Source organism: Podarcis pityusensis (genome assembly GCF_964106645.2).
Source record: "Podarcis pityusensis genome assembly, chromosome: 13".
NCBI classification, from domain to species: Eukaryota; Metazoa; Chordata; class Lepidosauria; order Squamata; family Lacertidae; genus Podarcis; species Podarcis pityusensis.
The window spans coordinates 34,415,906-34,435,214 of NC_138038.1; the positions used below are offsets into that span (position 1 = coordinate 34,415,906).

At 46.2% G+C, this 19,309-nt stretch overlaps 1 protein-coding gene across 1 annotated transcript; it reads right to left on the reverse strand.

Annotated features, from left to right (window-relative positions):
• Positions 1-1,010: 1,010 nt before the first annotated feature.
• Positions 1,011-16,857, reverse strand: LOC308460872 (uncharacterized protein). The gene is made up of 17 exons (XM_080977408.1): positions 16,758-16,857; positions 15,814-15,991; positions 15,582-15,710; positions 15,396-15,493; positions 13,997-14,123; positions 11,899-11,993; positions 10,057-10,237; positions 8,223-8,331; positions 6,415-6,493; positions 4,830-5,000; positions 4,520-4,694; positions 4,073-4,201; positions 3,876-3,973; positions 3,127-3,253; positions 2,534-2,628; positions 1,836-2,016; positions 1,011-1,331 (listed from the first exon to the last, which is right to left on the reverse strand). The coding sequence occupies exons 1-17, from the start codon at positions 16,764-16,766 to the stop codon at positions 1,219-1,221; spliced, it is 2,094 nt and encodes a 697-aa protein (XP_080833534.1). The 5' UTR covers positions 16,767-16,857; the 3' UTR covers positions 1,011-1,218.
• Between the last annotated feature and the right edge of the window lie 2,452 nt (positions 16,858-19,309).

The window sequence follows — 19,309 nt, forward strand, 5'->3', positions numbered from 1 at the left end:
CCCTTTTTTGCCCCCAACATGACTGTTGTCTGCCAGGCGCTCAAAAAGATGAGTCAGACCATTTCCTAAGCAATCCAAAGTTCACGGGTGGAGTCGTATCTCCAACACTTAACAGGTACTTTGAAATATACTCAGAGTCGCAAAGTGATTTCATGCTCTTTATTCAGCTCATAGTGGTGAGGAGGAATGAATAATGTCCCCTCACAGTATCTGCTTTATATACATTATTTGCACAATGGGCTGCACATGATTGGCTAATTCTGGAATTCTACTGTAAGCCAATCAGGTTGTGGATTCACTTCTATCTGGAGCAGGATTGGGTGGTTCCTGCCAACCAATCATACTGCTGCATTGTTCTAGGACCAATCAGACTGCTGCATTCTGAATCCTATTGTTCTAGGACCAATCAGACTGCTGCCTTTTGGATCCTATTGTTCTAGGACCAATCAGACTGCTACAGTTTGGATCCTATTCAACTCAGTACATAACATACTTCTAAATGTTATGTAAGTCTGGTTACATATTACATACATGGAAGGGAGCCAAGTGGGCTCTGCCTGTTGAGAAATGTGAATTTTCTGCTTGAAGACTGCCAGAGAAAACAGGAGGCAATCCTTGTCAAAAAACGCAAGGAAGTAGGAATCGTTGCCCACCTTTCTCCATCATGGCCTTATCCTTCAGCAACAGACTGTCTTGCCATTTAGAGGGTTAAAGTGCAGAGAAACAGACTCTGGGCCTCCATACGTTGTTGGACTCCAATTCCTATCAACCCTAGACAGCATTGTCAATGGTGAAGGATGATGGGAGTTGTAATCCAGCAACATCTGGGGGGGGGGGGGCACAGGTTCCCCATCCCTGCTCTAAGGCAAGCAGAACAGCCAGAACTCCAGCCTATGGTCTCTCTTTTGGAAATGAGGATTTCCGACCAGTGCAAATAGCACTTTCAGAGGAGGGGTTATTTGTGTTCTGTAAGGGCTTATTCTCTGAACATGGAGAAAAGCAAGCATGGCAACAGAGCAAACCTGTTTGTTTATTTACTTTGCAAAAGCAAGCAAAGGACAGCCACAAATTCTAAAATGGAACAGGAACCATCCCCACAAAATTCATTTTGGGTAGGCCTTGCTTGTGACTTCAGTCTTGTATTGCACTGAATGCAGGTCAAGTCAGCACTCCAGGCCTGTTGTTGTGAAAATTCTGATGTGGGGCATAGAGGTGCGTTTATAGCTCTGTGCGAAAGTTCAAGCCGCTGCCCTTCAGTAACTGAGCGCAGGTGTCATCTAGCCATTCACTCTGAGCCACTGTGAAGTGTTTCTTCCAGTTTCCAACAGTGCCTGCAGGTGGGAAACCAGGTCAGAAAAGAAAAACATTGACAGCCTGGTTTTGCCAGGCGCCTTTCCTAGCAGTCTTGCGTTTCATACTCTGTCTTTATGGGACCCTGAACTTCTGCCACAATTGCAGTTCACTGCAGAGCACCTGGGAAATGTTCCAAAGCAAACACAGCCTGCTGAGTCTTACTGTTACCCTCCTAGCAAGAGCAGAACCACTAGGTAATTTCAGATCCTGGTAATTTTATTGTCTTACAGGGTGGCCTTTTATGTTTGACCTCACCTAACAAATAACATTTCTCATCTCCCCAGCCCCCTGTTCCATGCTTGGCAATTGCTTCTACACTTCTGATATTGTCGAACAAGAAGCCAAAACCAGTTCCTAACCCCAATAAAAAGAAATAACTTCTGGACTTTGCTTTTGCCCCATTTAGAATGGGACAACACTCCCTCCCCCTCCTGCATTCTGCAAATTCTCCAAACGGTCCCCTAAGACCTGTTTTCTCTCACCTTTTCTCATGAAGGGTGACACAGTATGGTCCACGAGAGAGGGGGGCAGGGTGCTGTAATTAGCCATCGGGTTTGCTTTCATGCTCTCAAACTTTGTGTGCTCCACAATCTGGTTCAGAACTGATTCTGGGAGTTCTAGGCCCATAAATTGGATCACTTTTCGGATTTCCCGGGCTGGGTCCTAAGGAGAGAAAGACAAAATGGGAAGGAATATTCGGCCTGTTAGTGATAGAGTTTACCTTAAGGCACCTCCCTGACTTTAGGGAGGCTGTGTCTCCTACTTAACAGAGGGCAGCCCTCTAGCCGAAAGGCTGTCTGGCTCAAGTCCAGGTGGAAGATGGAGAAACACAAGAAAGGAGTGTGGGGGCCTTGAAGATGCCCATCAACAGCATCAGAACAGGAGACTGAGCAAAGTCTGCCCGATTACAGTCTTCCTCGCAATGGTGAGTTATAACTGTGTTGCTATTTAAATTACAGTAATTGTTTAAATATTTGCAACTATGCATATACACCAGCATGTCCACATTGTATGCAAATCAATGTCCTCTTTTTTGTGATGCATGTCGTTTTTTGGAAACGCCTAAGTGCCCCCCTCACATTTCTTTCTTTCTAGACTGTGGCACTGCCATCAGAAAGTACCGTCTTTGAGATGTGTGTGTGTTTGTGTGTGTGTGTGAGAGAGAGAGAGACCTTCTTACCTCTTTCATATCTTCATAAAAGAGGTAAAGGACTGGGTGACGGTCCTTGGCCTCCCACCAACCACGAACATGGTCAGACCAAGAGCCCCAGGCAACTGGAAAAAAAAATGGACCAGTAGAAAGTGAACATGGCATCTCAGATTCGTCTCACATCTTCCTCCCTGTGTCCTGATGCACAGACTATATTTTAGTTATTTATTATTTTTTAACATATTTCTACATCACCCTTCACCCGGGGATCACACAAAAATGCATAACATAGTACAAATCAAAAACAATACCCCCCCCCCCCCGTTTCTACCTAATATCAAGGTAGGAAAGAATATAGCGAGGGGCTTTGTGGATTCACGTAATTTTCTCCTTCTGCGGTACATTTATGTTTCTGTTTATTTTTAAATTTAAAAACTGATCTTCATCCAAAAGGATTGTAGCATAGAGTGCAATAACCACCACTGCACAGGTATCTCAGTAGGCCCATTCTCATCACATCACTGAAAACTGAGCCCAGGGATCCTGGCCTCTTTCCCTGGCCTTAGGAAGGCTCTTGAGGGTAATGTCTTCTTTCCTCCCATCTCTTCACCTCCTCCACTCACCCTTCCCAGCAACGAAATTCTCCAGAAACTCATTCCAGCTTCCAGTCTCTGGCATTATCTTGCTCATGCGGTGGAAATAGAAATAGGAGACCACATTGTCCTTGGCATTTCTGGCCACATATATGACCTGCAGAAATACATCCGAAAGAAAAGATGACAGAGAAGTCCGAGCGCCAGGCCTCTCGCTCACCCTCTCAGCTCCAATCTGTACTCCCCTCATTTTGCCAGCAGTTACCTATGCCTTGCTTTTAAACATTAAATGAAGTGATGGTTCTTAAATGGAAGCCCATGTGATGCGATTTTTAGTAAGAATATTATTTGGGTTGGGTTGGAGAGTGTGTGTTATTCATTCGTTCGTTCATTGCTCAGTGGAATGAAACAAGAAGCAGCCATACCACCAACCCACCAACCACCTCATGTGGATTGTGCTGGTGTTTAATTCCTTTTAGTGGAAAGAGGTTATGAAGGCTCAAAGCTGGTCTGGAAGGACAAATTCACACAAGGCCAGCCCACTACTCAAAATATCAAAGTCTAGAAGCTGAAATTATTCCGTGATAAAAGCAAAAGCAAGACAATGATGAGGGCAAAAAGAAGAGACCCATGCTCTTGAAACATCCTCTCTTTTGGTGACAATTCCACGTCATCATGGCTTCGTGCCAGAATATCAAAACAACAGAACTGAGAGATTAACATTGGTTTAGATTAAACCTTGCCCTTTCATCAACCTCACCCTGGTGAATTATCCTGACCTTGCATTTCTGTTCCCAAAAAGAAGCAGGAAGGAGCTGAACCGGGAGGTGACTTTTGAGTATACGTGGAGAGGGCATTAGATCTGCCTGTTCAACACCTGAAAGAACAGAGGGCACAATCCAGCCTCATGATGATAAGCCCTTCACTCTACCCTCACCGCTCTCTTCCCAAAAGTTAAACAGTACCCACTACTCACCAGAAACGAAAGGTTTCATAGGAGGCATGTCTATGAAGGGCATCCGCTCATAGATGGGTTTCTGATTACATTTCTCCAGGTCACCTCTATGCTGAACCATGCTCACTATTTGCTGGATCCAGGTGGTCCCTGCCAGAGGAAAGTGGCAAAGCTTAGTAGTTAGTAGTGGAGTGGGAAGAGGAAGCTCTAGGGTGTTAATGGGGGGATGGCAGGGGGTTGGCGAGCAAGCAAGCAGGGGCACAGCCCCTACTATATTTGCAGGTAGGTATGTTATAGGACCCATGATAGTCTTGTGATTGAAATTTGTTTTGAACTGTCTTTTATGCTGCTGCTCAAATTAAGCACCACCACCATTCATCCAGTGTCCCACCATCCCTTATGTTCCCTTAGTATCTCCCCTCTGCCATGCTCAGTTTTCCTTATTTCTCTCTTTATGAACCCCTTTACCTGCTTTGGGGTAAGTGCAGATGAGAAGATCGTCAGGTCGGGCTTTAAAGCCCTGTATGGTACCCCAGTGCTCGCGTAATGTATTGGGGAAAAGGACCCCTTCAATCTCCTCCAGGGTTGCTCGCTTGGGGTGCGTGGGGTCAAAATCTCCTGGCCCTGATTCAAGATCCATCACCTGGAAGCAAAAGATATTGTAGTCAAATATGACCCACTCCTTGTCCCCCCCCCCCAAAAAAAGAGCTGGTGCTGCTTCCTTTACTTCCTTTTGGGCCAAATCCTAGTAGGGGAGTAAAACTTCATGGCCACCTACCAGCTCTCCTCTCCTTTCGGACAGCTGCACTTCTCTCCTTTCTTCTGTCTTCCTCTTGTTTCCTGAAGTTAGTTCCTGACCCAGGAATTGCAAATTGAGAGAGCAGGGTGTGTGCTTCCCCAGTTGAAGTCTCCTGTATGCTTTGGCTGGGCATCCAGCCAGGACCTTCCCCTAAATTGGCAGTAATTCCCCTAGTTGGCTAAAACTGTGTGAGATAACTCCCTCTCCCCCTCTCTCTCTCTCTGTCCCATGATACTTTATCAAAGGCACTGGTATGGAACCTCAGTCTCCACCCTAGCTAATTTAACCCCTTAGCATGTGTACACAGGTAGCAAACCCAGGTGTTTCCTGAACAGCCCAGGATAAGCTTTGTCCTACCATATTCCTTCATACCAAGGGAAGGGCCTTCAACCTTTGATCTGCAGTTACTGTACTCAGTTCAGGGCAAGGAATCCTGCAGGTCTAGATAACAAACGTTTACAAATTAGTACTTCCCTGACTCAAGTCATAGAATCATAGAACTGTAGAGTTGGAAGGGACCCTGAGGATCATCTAGTCCAACCCCCTGCAAATGCAGGAATATGCAGCTGGCCCATACAGGGATCGAACCTGCAACCTTGGTGTTATCAGCACCATGGTCTAACCAACTGAGCTATCCAGGCTCAAGTCGTGGCTCTCTGGAAGGAATGGGGCAGGAGATGGACCTGGAGGTGATATTTGAGCATGCAGGAAAAGGACATCGCCTCCACTTGTTCCACAACTGCAGCTCCAGAGGGTGAACATCCAACCTGGTGCTAAGAAGCCTTTCACACACTCAAACTCTCACCCATTATATAATTGAATTGATACCTATTATTCACCCGAGGGATGGATTTTGGAAGGCACGTCTCTGTGAAGGGCATCTGAGCGCATTTATGTAGATCTCTTCCTTGTCCTATCAAGTCTACCGTTTCCTGAAATCAAGTAGTCCCCGGCATGAGGGTGGTCAGAAGAGGCATAGAGAGTGCGTAATAGCCAGTGGCCTCATCTCAGTATCCCCCTCCAACTGCTGTCTCTCCCAGAGGGAAGGACTAGACCATGTGAAAAATGAACATAATATTTTAGCTGCAGTCCACTCATTTTCAGCTTTGTATTCTTGTTATTTAAAAAGTGTGCCTAGACATTCCATTGTTGTGCCCATAACCTAGGTTTAAGGTGCCATTTAGCTCCTAGCTTTCATATCTCAATTTCTAATACTGCCTGTAAACCATATTTTCTTACAGAGAATCCAGGTGTCCTGCCTGATAGTTTGACCTTTGCCCCAGGGGCGCAGCGTGAGGGGGTCAGGGGGCCATAGCCCCAGGCATACAATTTTGAGGGGGCATGAACCAGGCACCCCCATGCAGGGATCCCTGTCCCGCCCTGCCTTCCGCCTGGGGTCTCTGGACCCCAAAGCCCAGCCTGGCCTCACTACCACATCCCCTGCCCCCTCACTGAATGGCTACCTGGCCAGTGTCTGGGGGGGTGGGATTCACCCACCAAGGGTTGTTTCGGCTAGCTGGGCTCCCCCCTGCATGGGTGGGCCGGTGGTGCAGCACAGACCCACTTGGCTCTGGTGGTGAGAGCTGGGCTGGTGCAGCGGGTTCTTTTCACCCTCTGCCCCCTCCTCCCCGGTGGCAGGCACCCTGGGCACCAGCAAACCATGCAGTGTCACTGCTTTCCCCCACTACATGCCACAATAGAAAAGGCTCAACCTTTGTTTGTTCAATTTAGAGCAACACTTAAATATCATTTGCTACTGCCCACCCGGTGGTGTTTTATTGTGGACATGTTCTTGACACAACAATTGTACATTCCTGGTGGTCTTATTCTGCTTTGTTAGTTGTTCTGTGTTGCTTTCCTGATGATACCACATTATTGCTGTCTGGAGGGGTGACGTATAAGCAGGTGGTGGCAACGAGGGAGAAATAAGACAGGTCACCCATTGTTAGTCGGTTGACGCTGCAAAAACCCCACAGTACTGCCCTGGAAATGTTTCGTTGCTCAGAGAAGAGAGGAGCATGCAACAGAAATACGTTTGTTTTTCAGAAACAAAGACCCACTCAAGCACAAACTATGCGGGAAAATGTGGGACCCATTTGCAACTGCCCCATTTAAGACCTAAAACAAAGCGGGGTACAATTTAAAGCACCCAAATGTCATGCGGTGAGGTGGTGATCAATCTCTCCTGCCGCAGCACTGCCTTCCCCCAGCCAGACTCACTTTCAGCATCAGCCGATGAGGAAAGGACTTTATAGGACCATGTAGATAGGGCGAATGGTGGAGGACAGGCGCCAACAAACCCTTTCCTTGTGATCCTCTGGCGTTTGACCCATTCAATTTAGATCTGATGAGGAAAAGCCCCTGCTATTTTTAAGGCTGTGCTCATATTGCTGCCTTAGAACTCAGTGCTTGTCTTCATCAGTGCTTTTCACAGATCCTTCCCCACCCCAAGCTGTTCACATCAGCACTGTTTCATAGAATCATAGAATCATAGAGTTGGAAGAGACCACAAGGGCCATCGAGTCCAACCCCCTGCCAAGCAGGAAACACCATCAGAGCACTCCTGACATATGGTTGTCAAGCCTCTGCTTAAAGACCTCCAAAGAAGGAGACTCCACCACACTCCTTGGCAGCAAATTCCACTGTCGAACAGCTCTTACTGTCAGGAAGTTCTTCCTAATGTTTAGGTGGAATCTTCTTTCTTGTAGTTTGGATCCATTGCTCCGTGTCCGCTTCTCTGGAGCAGCAGAAAACAACCTTTCTCCCTCCTCTATGTGACATCCTTTTATATATTTGAACATGGCTATCATATCACCCCTTAACCTCCTCTTCTCCAGGCTAAACATGCCCAGCTCTCTTAGCCGTTCCTCATAAGGCATCGTTTCCAGGCCTTTGACCATTTTGGTTGCCCATTTGGTCGTTAGTTTCAGATTCGTTTCTGTTTGTGTACACACCAACGGGGGTTGGGAAGTGGGTAGGAAGGCTCTAGGACCCCATCAGAGCCTCGAGCCCCCTTCCCAAAGTCCTAGCAGGCACCTTGAGGGCTGTGGCGAGGGTGTCAAATGGCCTCACACAGGGTGGCATATTACCAAGGTCCACCCCTGTTCACACGTTTGCTGGACATGAATTAGGAATGGCTTAAGGACTCCAATCAGTGTGGAGCTGGTTTAATTATTTATTTCATTAAATTTATACACTGCTTGATTGTAAAATAACAACAACAGCAACCTAAAAGCTGTCTGAGAAACAACACCTCAGTCAGTAGTATTGTATAACAAAGAGATTTTCCCTTTATCAATATGGATCTTTTATTCAGCTCCTCTTCAGTCTAAAGACTGAAAGTCTCTCTGTGAGGCATGGAGAGATGCTTACAGCTGTGTGCGGAAGGTCAGGTCGCTGCCCTTTAATAACTGGGCACAGACATGATCTAGCTGTTCACTTTGAGCCACTGTGAAGTGTTCCTTCCAGTTTCCTACGGTTCCTGCAGGTGGGGAAGACAATCCAGAAAAAATTAAGCTGTTTAACATCCCTTCAACCATCTGTTTTCCTATCTTCTTTTCTTTTTCTTTTAACTCAGCAGATTTCAAACTTTCTCCGTTTAGGGAGCCCTTCCTCAACTTAGTAAATCTGCTCAGGAACTCTTGCACAGGATTCTGGGAAGTAGTCTAGGGCAAACCTTTGGCTGATGTGAGGGACTACTGGCCCAATAGTTTCTCTGCCTGAAGTAAAAATCTCCCTCCTGCAAGCTGTACATTTCATTTTGGAGCCGGTGTGTCATTCCTACTTCGGTTATGAATTCACTGTTTGGCCTTGAGCCTTTCACCATCTCTCAGCTCCGGTACTCCAACTGGAAATTAGGAGTGATAAATACTGACCCACCTTACAGGGTTGTTGTGTGGAGGCAAACATGTTGAAGATTTTACAATCTTAAACGCACGGTCCTTGTTACCCACTTATACCTGAAAGCAAATTCCTGGCTATTACTTTTTGAGGCGGATTGAGCATCATGGGACAGAACAGTGGTGAGTGATGGGAGGGCTACAATTATCTCCCAACCGTTAGCTTCTACCAGCTGACAGGATCAACATCCCCCCCCCCTCCCAAAATGAAGCACAATCCTCATCTCCCTTTTCAACATTCCCAAGTTCAAAATGACTCCCAAAATCTCTGAAGGTAGTCATTTCCAATAGCTATTTCATAATATTGCTGAACTACCCTGAATGCAGGGCACCAAGTAGGTCAGCCAATGAAAGGGCCACATTCCCAAAGTCTGATGGGCCCTGCAATTCAAAGTGTGCGTGTGTGCCGTGCCGAGCCATGCAATCAATTATGTGAGGCAGGACTTACCTGCCCCCCAAATATTTTATTCAAGTTGGCACCTGAAATAAGAATATTGAGGGGTCCCTTCAAGGGGTTCAACTTCTTAAGGAAGACTGGACCTTTGGAGAGAGCGTACCTTTTAAGGCTCAAACCGGTTAGGAAATTCGAGACCAGACCAGGATATACGACAGCAAAGCGGCTATAAGCCTGATCTTTATTAAAGCTGTTGCAACAGGGTGCTCACCCCACACGCAGGAGAGAGGAGGAGGACCCCAGACAAAGGTGTGCAAGCCCTTATATAGACTGTGAAATTGCCCACCCTGTAGCTCAAGACCACCCCCCAGATACATCATACCTACAGCACAGAAGGGGTGTAGCCCAAGACCACCCCCTTAATACATCAGAGAAGGGGCGGACTACAACAGAAATCTGAGTGCGTTGTTTTTTCTCCTGTCTGCTAGGTTACTTGATTGGATTACCTGGGCATCCTGGCCACTCTTTTGTTATGATAACTACTCAACTCCTGAATCCAGATCACAGGTCACAGGCTCACCCTTTTCACATCTTAAATGTGCCCTTGAGACAGGATTTGTGAGCAAAGAGACAATGGGAAGGCTCCCCATTTCCTTTGACCTTGCAGAGAAACATTTGAGGTCAATTTGGAAGAGAGAAAATGGTTTCAGGGCTTTTCTGTGGGTTTCAGACATGTGGTTTACATATTTGTATGTGTTTGCTTGGTACATTTATGAACATCTATTTTATATATATAAGACCTTAAAATTCTTATAACACACCCCTGACTGAAAGTGATTGTGCACTGCTTGCTTTCACTGTTGCCCCTATCAGTCCCCTCCCCCCTCCTGTCAGATGGGTCTTTGGTTCCCACCTTTTCTCATGAAGGGTGAGATGCTTTGGTCCAGGAAGGCAGAAGAGAAGGTGGTATAATTTGTCATTGGGTTTGTTTTCATGTTCTCAAAATCTGTGTGCTGCACAATCTGGTTGAGAACAAATTCTGGGAGCTCTATTCCCAAGAACCGGGCTACCTTCTGAATTTCCCGGGCCGGATCCTATAGAAAAAGAAAGGCAACTGGGAATTATGTTCACATGTGGTGGGGGTGTAAATATGATTTTTTTTTCTGGCAAAGTTTTTTAAGGAGATAACATAAATCACTGGGTTAAAGCTGACCAAAAGTCCAGAGGTAGCATTATTATCAATTTATGATGGGTGGAAGGTTTGCAGGCTATGAAGGACTTGCTTACAAATTTATTGACAGCTGCACAAATTATGATAGCTAGGAAATGGAAGGGGCAAGCAGAATATAAAATGGGGGAATGGTATAAAGAGGTGTGGAATATAGCTATTAATGATAAATTAACATGTGTCATTAAGGTAAGACAGGAAATATGCAGGAGAAATGATTTCAAGGAAATATGGAAGGCGTTTGTAGAATTTGTACTGTTAAAACAAAAAGGGGCAAACCATCGCAAGAGGTGTTGAAATTTTGGGAGGTTGGATAATTACAATGGAATGGTCTTGGTGGTGTGGTGCACATTTTTATTCTTATATATTTATGATCATTACTTTGTCATGATCATCATCATGAAAAAAGAAGAAGCAACAGCAGTTAAAGAAAGAAAGAAAGAGAAAGAAAGAAAGAAAGAAAGAAAGAAAGAAAGAAAGAAAGAAAGAAAGACAAGAGTTGTGATGGGTAGTGTGGCAAATCAGGTTGTGTTCATCTAGAAATCTAGTATTCCTAAATCATCATCAACAGCATCATCATTAAATTTAGTGACTACTACTAATAATAATCCCACTTTAAGCCAAAGGAGCCCAGGGTGGCAAAAACATCAATAATTTTTTTTTAAAAAAGCGTTCTCCAAACAGTTAAAAATGTTCTCAAAGCAGTGATTTCAGGATTGCCCAGAACAGTATCTTTCAGCCATCACATGCATAAACAGAAATGTTTTTAAATTCCTCCTGAAAGTCAGTAATGAGGGAAACAGATCCACCTCACTATGGAGGGCATTCCACAGAGAGCTACCACTAAAAAGACCCTGTCATGGGTCAGCGCCAACCGGGCAGTCTCTGTTGTGAAGTCGTGATCCTGTGAGCAGGGACTGCTGGGTGGGGCCCCTCAGACAGGTGGTAACAATTAGTTCCCAAAGTGGGAGCATGCGATGGGGCTGGCTGGTTGACAGCATTCCTAGCCCCTATAAACCTTTGAGTTAACCTGCTGAGGGAGGGAGAGAACACGCTGTGTTTTAGACTTGCTGTTTGATGTTCTGTAGCTGGTACTACCAGAGAAGAAGCCAATAAAGCCTGGTAACCCATTCAGTCCCTGCGTGTGATTGATTAGAAGCTTGGAGGGAGGACTTGGGAAAGTGACCTCTTCCTTGACGGTCTCTAGCAGCAGCACCACCAGCACAACATTTCCCTGATGAAAATAGGGACATCCTATTCCTATTCCTATTATTTACTTCTCTATGATTCTGTGAATTCTCCTCACCCCCAGGGATTGCCTGCAAGATGAAATACATTTTACCACATGATGGCATCTGGCTCCTTATGACTTGGAGTCTGTTATGTTATGCTCACTGAATTTGTTTCTGGCTCTTTTGGGGCCCTGCTGCCAGAAGCCCACGGCGTCAGAATATTTCTTCAAAGCATTTCTAGTGCAAATAATCTCCTTAGTGGAACCTACAGCCTTATGTGTATGTTGCCTCTTACCTCTTTCACGTCTTCGTAAAAAACGTACAGAATTGGGTGACGTTCTTTGGCTTCCCACCATCCACGAACATGGTTGGCCCATGAGCCGTAGGTCACTAAAAAATAGACCGAAGGGTTAGAGCAGGGGTCAGCAACCTTTTTCAGCCATGGGTCAGTCCACCATCCCTCAGACCATGTGGTGGGCTGGACTATATATATATTTTTGGGGGGTGGGGAATGAACAAATTCCAATGCCCCACAAATAAAAGCACACATTTGAAATGAAAGCACTCATTCCACTCATGTAAAAACACGCAGGTTCCTGGACCATCCGCGGGCTGTATTGAGAAGGCGATTGGGCCGCATCTGGCCCACGGGCCTTAGGTTGCCTACCCCTGGGTTAGAGAGTGAAGCATGGTGCCCAGACCTGTGTCCGCCTCTTCCCCATAGTGTAACTTTCCCCATGGCTGGAAAAACAACAGCAAATAACTTTGCAGGTTCACATGACTTGCCCGCTTGCTTCAGAGGATTTTTCTGACTCTCCATCCTTTGCACTAACCAATAATCTCATTTCTCTTCCTGTATTAAAAGACTTAACCTATGTACACTTTAGCAGCTTAAAATGCAGCAAAGTCTTTTACCCCCCACTGCATTTCAAGGTGCATTTCTTACCTTGCTATACAGACCAGAGACTGGGCAGGAATGTCTTTGTCCAATGTGCATTACCTATCTGGGCTCTCCTTGACTTCACCCTCCACCAAATCCTGTTCAATGAAGCTGTCGTACGTACATGTGCAATAGCTGTCATGAATGGTCACACTTCAGCTTAAAGGTGGCTTACATTTTCAAATTAGGTGAAAATGTAGTATTCCTCAAGAATCTACAAGATAGATATGAATTGTGGCTAATGTCATGTCTATACAGCTTCAGACGCCGCAGACACTGAGAGCAAAGCCGTAGCTGGGGGGTGGGGAGGTCTAGCCAGGGTTTCTGCCCTGGGGTCGCCATTGAGGCTCCCAGCATGTCTGGGCTTCAGCCAGAGAGAAAGATGAAAAGGCTGATTTATAACAAGATGCAGGGAGAGGGAGAGTTGGAAGATCTGGAGAGGTTGCGTGGCTCTCCCCAGTGAAGCATAAGATAGGATCTCCTGTGGGTTTGCTACTGTGTGAGAAGGAAATTCTGGAGTGACTGATGGAGGGGTGGGAAACTGAGGAAGAGAATCCAACTGATGATCCTTGGGGTCTCTTCCAACTCTACAATTCTATGAATCTATGATCCCTTCAGAACCTGGACTGTGCTTATATAGCTAAGGTTGAGTCATTTTACAGGCTATACATGATCTACGCACAGGAAAGTAAGGGGTGTGTGACCATTTTTCCTGCCAGAGGCAGTTCCCTGGCAAGTTCTGGTCAGCTCGGCTGTGTTAGGGTTGTAATGGAAGGGCACTTTCTACTTTAGTCTCACAAAAAGCATTTCTTCACTTTACAGGGAACCTAAAATGACTACAAAATGATCATTTCCTGAAATGAGTAATCAAACAAAAATAGAATGGAAAGGAATGTTGTTGAAACTTACTTGGGAGTAAATTTACATGTCAAAACTCCTTGAAAGGGTTTGCACAGAACCAAGAAGAGGGGTGTGTGGCAAAAAGCCTCAAAGAGACAATTTTTTTTTTAAGAAAACCAGAGGGTCTTGGCTGATCTTATGGAAATGCAGTCTTTCAATGCTCCTGTGACCCTGGAAGTTCTATTTTTGACAAACAATTTGCTTTTATTGGAAGGGATGCTCTTTTTCCCTTTGGTCATACTGAACAGTCATAATACTTCTTAGGATTCATTTGTATTCAAATGATACCGGTATATTGTCAACATTTTATGGCCTTTATGATTAAATGTGTTGAGGGGTGTGGGTGGGTGGGTGTCTGCATGCATCCAGGGGGAGGGGTGGCAAACTGGGTCTTTGACGCGGGTGACAGAAAGCCCAGATTCAGCCCTGACTGAGAGCATGCTGGAGCTGGAGTAAACAGTAGTATTTACACAGATATAACTCTGCTAGAACAGGCAGGCCTCCTGAAAAGGAGTGTCTGTTCTTCTATTCTTGTCCTCTAGTCTCCACTTACCTCCCCCTGCAATGTATTTCTCAATAAACTCTTCCCACGTTCCAGGTTCTGGAAGGAATTTGTTCATGCGGTGAAAGTGAAAGTAGGAGACTGCATTGTCCTTGGCATTCCTGGCCACATAAATGATCTGTGGGTCAAGAGAGAACCCAGGAGTCCTAGTCACAAGCCTTTTACTCTGCGCTGTTCCAGTCCATACGAATCACCTCACCTTCCCGCTTTGTGTAGTGCTCAGTTCTTTCGCAAAACAGTTCTAGGCGTGTCTACTCAGAAATAAGTCCCCGTGAACTGAATGAGAATTATAGCTAGATAAGTATGTTTAAATCTACAACAAAGCCATACTGAAGACACAAACTCAGCTTGGCCACACCACTATGAGTGAGGAGCAGGAGTTGCACTGATGGCACTCTGCTAATGCTCAGAGGCACTCCTTCACTGAATATCTTGCATATTCTGAAGCAGAATCTAGCACTGCAAACAGGCTTAATGCAGGATCAGATTAAGCTTGCAGTCTGAACATGTTTAGAGGCATCCTCTTTTTATTTTAGCTTTACATTTTCCAGGCAGTGGTGCAGGTAGGTAATTTAGACCCTAGACATAATGATCTAACGAAGCTCCTTAAGATGCTCATGTGTATCACTTTAGTTGCAGTGCATACAATTGAGCATTTCTCCCCATGACAACTACCATTCCATGCTTCACATTTTCTGTACTGTTTTCCTGATAACGTTAGCAGACAAAAACAGCTTGCCAACCTTCAGATTGGCTGCTCCCTAGCTGCATCACTGGTCCCAAGGCAGAAGGGGTGTAGCTCAGCAGTGGAGCATCTTCCTTGCGTGCAAGTTTCAATTCCTGGCGTCTCCAGGTAGGTCTGGGAGTGACCACTATTTGAAACCCTGGATATAGGCTGCTAGTCAGTGTGGATTGTCACAGAAAAAATGTATCGCCATGGACAAGTGCTCCACAATAAGGAGTATAGGCAAGCAGACAAATATAGACATAGACTTTTTCTTTACAATCACTTGTGTATTTGACAGAAGTAACATCAACTCATACGTCAAGACCCGGACCTGTTGTACAGCTCAATGATTAAGCCCCTTTGTGGAAAGAAATGCTGAGTTTACCGGAACAGCATTTGTCTGCTTGTATATACTGTACTCCTTCTTGTAGAGCACTTGTCCTTGGTGATATATTTTTCTGCGACTTTGCATTGTGCTATAATATCACCACCCTTTGTATTGTCTGTCGAAGTCAGTGTGGACAGCAAGTGGACTTGGTAGACCAATGGTCTGAATAAGGCAGCTTCCGACATTTCTAAGGTTGAGCCCGGAAATTGAAATTGAAACCCAGGGTGGAATCTCAGCTCCTACTAAGCCATCTACATCGCCCAACTTGTTCTGACCTTGCAGTTTTGTTTCCAGAAGGAAGGCGGCAGGAGCTGGACTGGGAGGTGGGATTTGATTGTGCGTGGAGAGGGCATTCCCGCCGCCACTTCCAAGCCTGCAAGAGCAGAGGGTGACTTACAACCTTGTGCTGAGAGAGTCTTTGCCCTTCCTATCCTCTCGCTGAATCAGTGCCTGTTACTCACCTGAGGGTACGGGCTCTGGGGGAAACAGGTCTATGAAGGGGTTCCGCAGATAGATTGGCACCTGAGCATATTTCTGGGGGTCTCCTCCTTGCTGGATCATGTACACAATTTCCTGCATCCATGTAGTCCCTGCCAGGGAGGTGTGGATAGCAACAAAGAAAATCTGCTTAGGCTGAAGCCAGTAGCCCTTGGTCTCCCCTTTCTCATCCCCATGTGATTTCTCTCAATTTACCTGCTTTGGGGTAAGTGCAGATGAGAAGATCATCAGGGCGCGCTTGGAAGCCTTTCAGTTGATCCCAGTTCTCTTCCATTTCTCTGAGCAATGGGACTCCCTCAACTTCCACCAGCATTGGACGACACTCGGACTTCAGGTCAAGACCTTCCAGCTCAGATTCGAGACCCATCGCCTGCTAGTGGAGCAACAGGAATAATATAGTGCGGTCATTTCAGGAGGGGCCTGTTCCCCACAGCAGTACAGCCCTGGAATCAAAGGCATCTCTCCTAGCCAGACTCCAGCCAGCCTGCCTAAGATGCATCCCAGCCATTTTCGCCCCCTTCTTCTTCCTAGGACACCTTGCTCTCAATACAGTGGTACCTCAGGTTACAGATGCTTCAGGTTACAGACGCTTCAGGTTACAGACTCCGCTAACCCAGAAATAGTACCTCAGGTTAAGAACTTTGCTTCAGGATGGGAACAGAAATCGCGCGGCGGCAGCGGGAGGCCCCATTAGCTAAAGTGGTACCTCAGGTTAAGAACAGTTTCAGGTTAAGAACGGACCTCCAGAACGAATTAAGTTCTTAACCCAAGGTACCACTGTACTCTCTTTTCCTGACACCTCAAACACAAACCCCATCACCATGGCAACCTCTGTCTGTCCAGGTCCAAGAATTCCTCTCAGGTGGGCCATCAACACCTTTTGTCATGTCTAATATCCCAGGTGAGGCCTTGGCTTGGAAAGGAAGCTTAGCCTGTATTTTCCCACTGGCCTGCAAACTTCCCTTCAACTAATCAAAAATCCTACCATTATTAATGTATAGGGTTTAGCCACCCCCCAAATCTATCACAGTATCGTGCTTCACTGCTTATCCCCACTGTCTCTGCCCTGCTCTCCTTCAGCACCACTTGCTGACCCTGGAAGAACAAAACTTGCTTCACTCATTACTCCATTTACGGACCTTTGTCATTCCTTACTTTCTTTCCCCTGTCTCTCTTCTCTTGCCTCCGAAAGAAACAGCACTGTACAGGACCTGCCTGAGGTGTGTCTGCTTATATGACAGAGTCCAGAGGGGTGAGAAGGGAGGTGCTTCTGACTGCTGTTTTTCTCATGCCCAGGCATCCAGCCAAGAGCCATGACTCTAAAAGAGTGTTGACTATAGGAGTGTGTCCTTGTGGATTAAAGCTGGGGGGAGGGGGAATCAGAGCAGGATTTTGGGGCAGACACATAGCTGTCAACCTTCCCTTTTTTTGCGGGAAATTCCCTTATTCCAGCGCCGTTTCCCGCTGCTTCCCGCTGCTATCCTGGATTGTTAGATACCCTGTAGACTGTCCTGTAGAACTCCGACCTGCACCCAGCATCATTTAAGTCCTTAAAGGTTGGGCCCTTCTAGAGATTTATTTTGGACTACAGTTCCCATCATCCTTGACCCTTGGTCCTGCCAGCTAGGGATGATGGGAGTTGTAGTCCAAAAACAGCTGGATACCCAAGTTTGGGAAACTACAGTCTAACTAATCTCCACAGGGCTGTGGTAAGGATAAAATGGGGAGGACCATGTATATACTGCCTTGAGCTCCTTAAAGGAAAAGTGTGATATGAATGTAAATACAAATTAAAAAAAAAAAAAGCTGTGTAGGGCTTTGTGGGTTAAAATCTGCACTTTAAATTGGGCCAGGACTTGAGACTGGGAAGTGCTGGCAGGATGTGATTAAAAATCCCCACTCCCAGCTAATATTCTTGCAGCTCTAGTTTGACTCAACAGCAGTTTCCAGACCATTTTTAACAGCAGCCCCAGGTGCAACACATTGCTGTTGTCTAAGCAGGAGGTTACCTGAGCACTGAGCACTGTAGCTCAGTTGTCCCTATCCAGGTATGGTCACAGCTGGCATATTGGCCCAAAAGCTGATAAAAGACACTTTGAGGCCACTTAGAAAATACTTGAGCTCCTGTTGCCTGTGGGAAGAACTCTGTGGCAGGAGCTGGCCTTCCTCCTGGCCGGGCCATTGTCCCCAGTTCTGCCCTTGGCTCTGAACTGAGGCTCTGAACTGAGGGGAACGGTGCATGTGGGGAGGGCAAGACGTCCAGGATTGCCACTGATACCGATGTGGGAGGAGGGAATTCCACCAAGCCCTCTCTTGTGAGGAGCCCAACTGCCAATATGCCAGCTCTCTGTGCGAGTGTGGCAGGAATGTGGCTTTGCCCTCCTGGCCTGGGTGTTGCCACCAGCTCTGCTTCTGGATCTGACCTGCGGGTGGGAACAGTGCTTCAGAGGAGGAACTGCTCATGATCCCAGGTAAAGAGAGCCAAAACCGACATTGAAATGGGTTGAAACTTGAGCTTACTCCCCGCTCCCTCCTCTCATTCATTTTTCCTTTTATGCCATGTCTTTGTGAGCCTGAGGGCAGAGGGGTGGTCTTAGACATAGGAGCCGACTCCTGGCAGCCAAGTTCCCTTCACCCCCCCCCCAAATAAAACATTTGAGGAGGCCAGCTCCACCCCACCCCCCAATGGATAGCCATTGCCCTTCAAATGGTGTGTGTATGACACATCTTGTGAATGATTATGTGAAGCAGGACTTAAACACACACCCCCCTCATATTTTGTTCAAGTTGGCACCCCTGGTCTTAGAAATGATTTTTGTAAGTTGCTCTTTAAGCCTTTTGAGGCTAAAGGGCTAGGCATAAATGCTGAAAATAAGGAATTATGAGCTCAATTCCGCTGTCCCTCTGGCACTACTTACTGGCAAGGAAATAAAAATGGTACAATCGCCTACCAACTTCCCTCCCTTCACCAGTTACCAGAAAGCGCCTTTTTGTTCCCCTGTACTGCTGTTTGTCTGTACAGTGGTACCTCGGGTTAAGTACTTAATTTGTTCCGGAGTTCTGTTCTTAACCTGAAACTGTTCTTAACCTGAAGCACCACTTTAGCTAATTGGGCCTCCCGCTGCTGCCACGCTGCCAGAGCACGATTTCTGTTTTCATCCTGAAGTACTATTTCTGGGTTAGCGGAGACTGTAACCTGAAGCGTATGTAACCTGAAGCGTATGTAACCCGAGGTACCACTGTACTGTACTGTTTGTCTGTACTGCTTGCTCTAGTCAGGTCTGGCTAGAATGCCTGTGTTTTTTGGTGAGGTATTTTCTCTTGCCTCCGGTTTCTTGTGCTCCAGGGCTGGGTTTCGTCTGCTGCTTCCTGGCCTTGCTGTGCAGATTTCACCATGGCCATATATTTTGTGCAGGTTAATGTGGGCTTGAGTAGTGATACCCTACGACATCTGCAAATGGAGAACACTGATTCCAACCCCACGCCACTACCTTAAAATGCCTAAATCAGCTGGCTGTTGTGATACCCTCTGATCTTCCGCTCACGCCAGCAATCTGTGCTGGAATGTAAACAGACATGTGACATGTAACAATCCACATATCTGCAGGAAAGGGTGGAATGGAATTCCCAACAGGCACCACCATTATCCTGTTCTGCTGGGGAAAGTTGCAATGATTACCAGAGCCTCTTC

Coding starts and splice junctions, on each gene's coding strand:
- LOC308460872 (XM_080977408.1), bottom strand. Junction 14,124..15,395: donor TCTGGAAACAAAACTGCAAG/GTCAGAACAAGT, acceptor CTTGACCCACAG/ATCATTTATGTGGCCAGGAA. Junction 10,238..11,898: donor TTTACGAAGACGTGAAAGAG/GTAAGAGGCAAC, acceptor CTTTTTCTATAG/GATCCGGCCCGGGAAATTCA.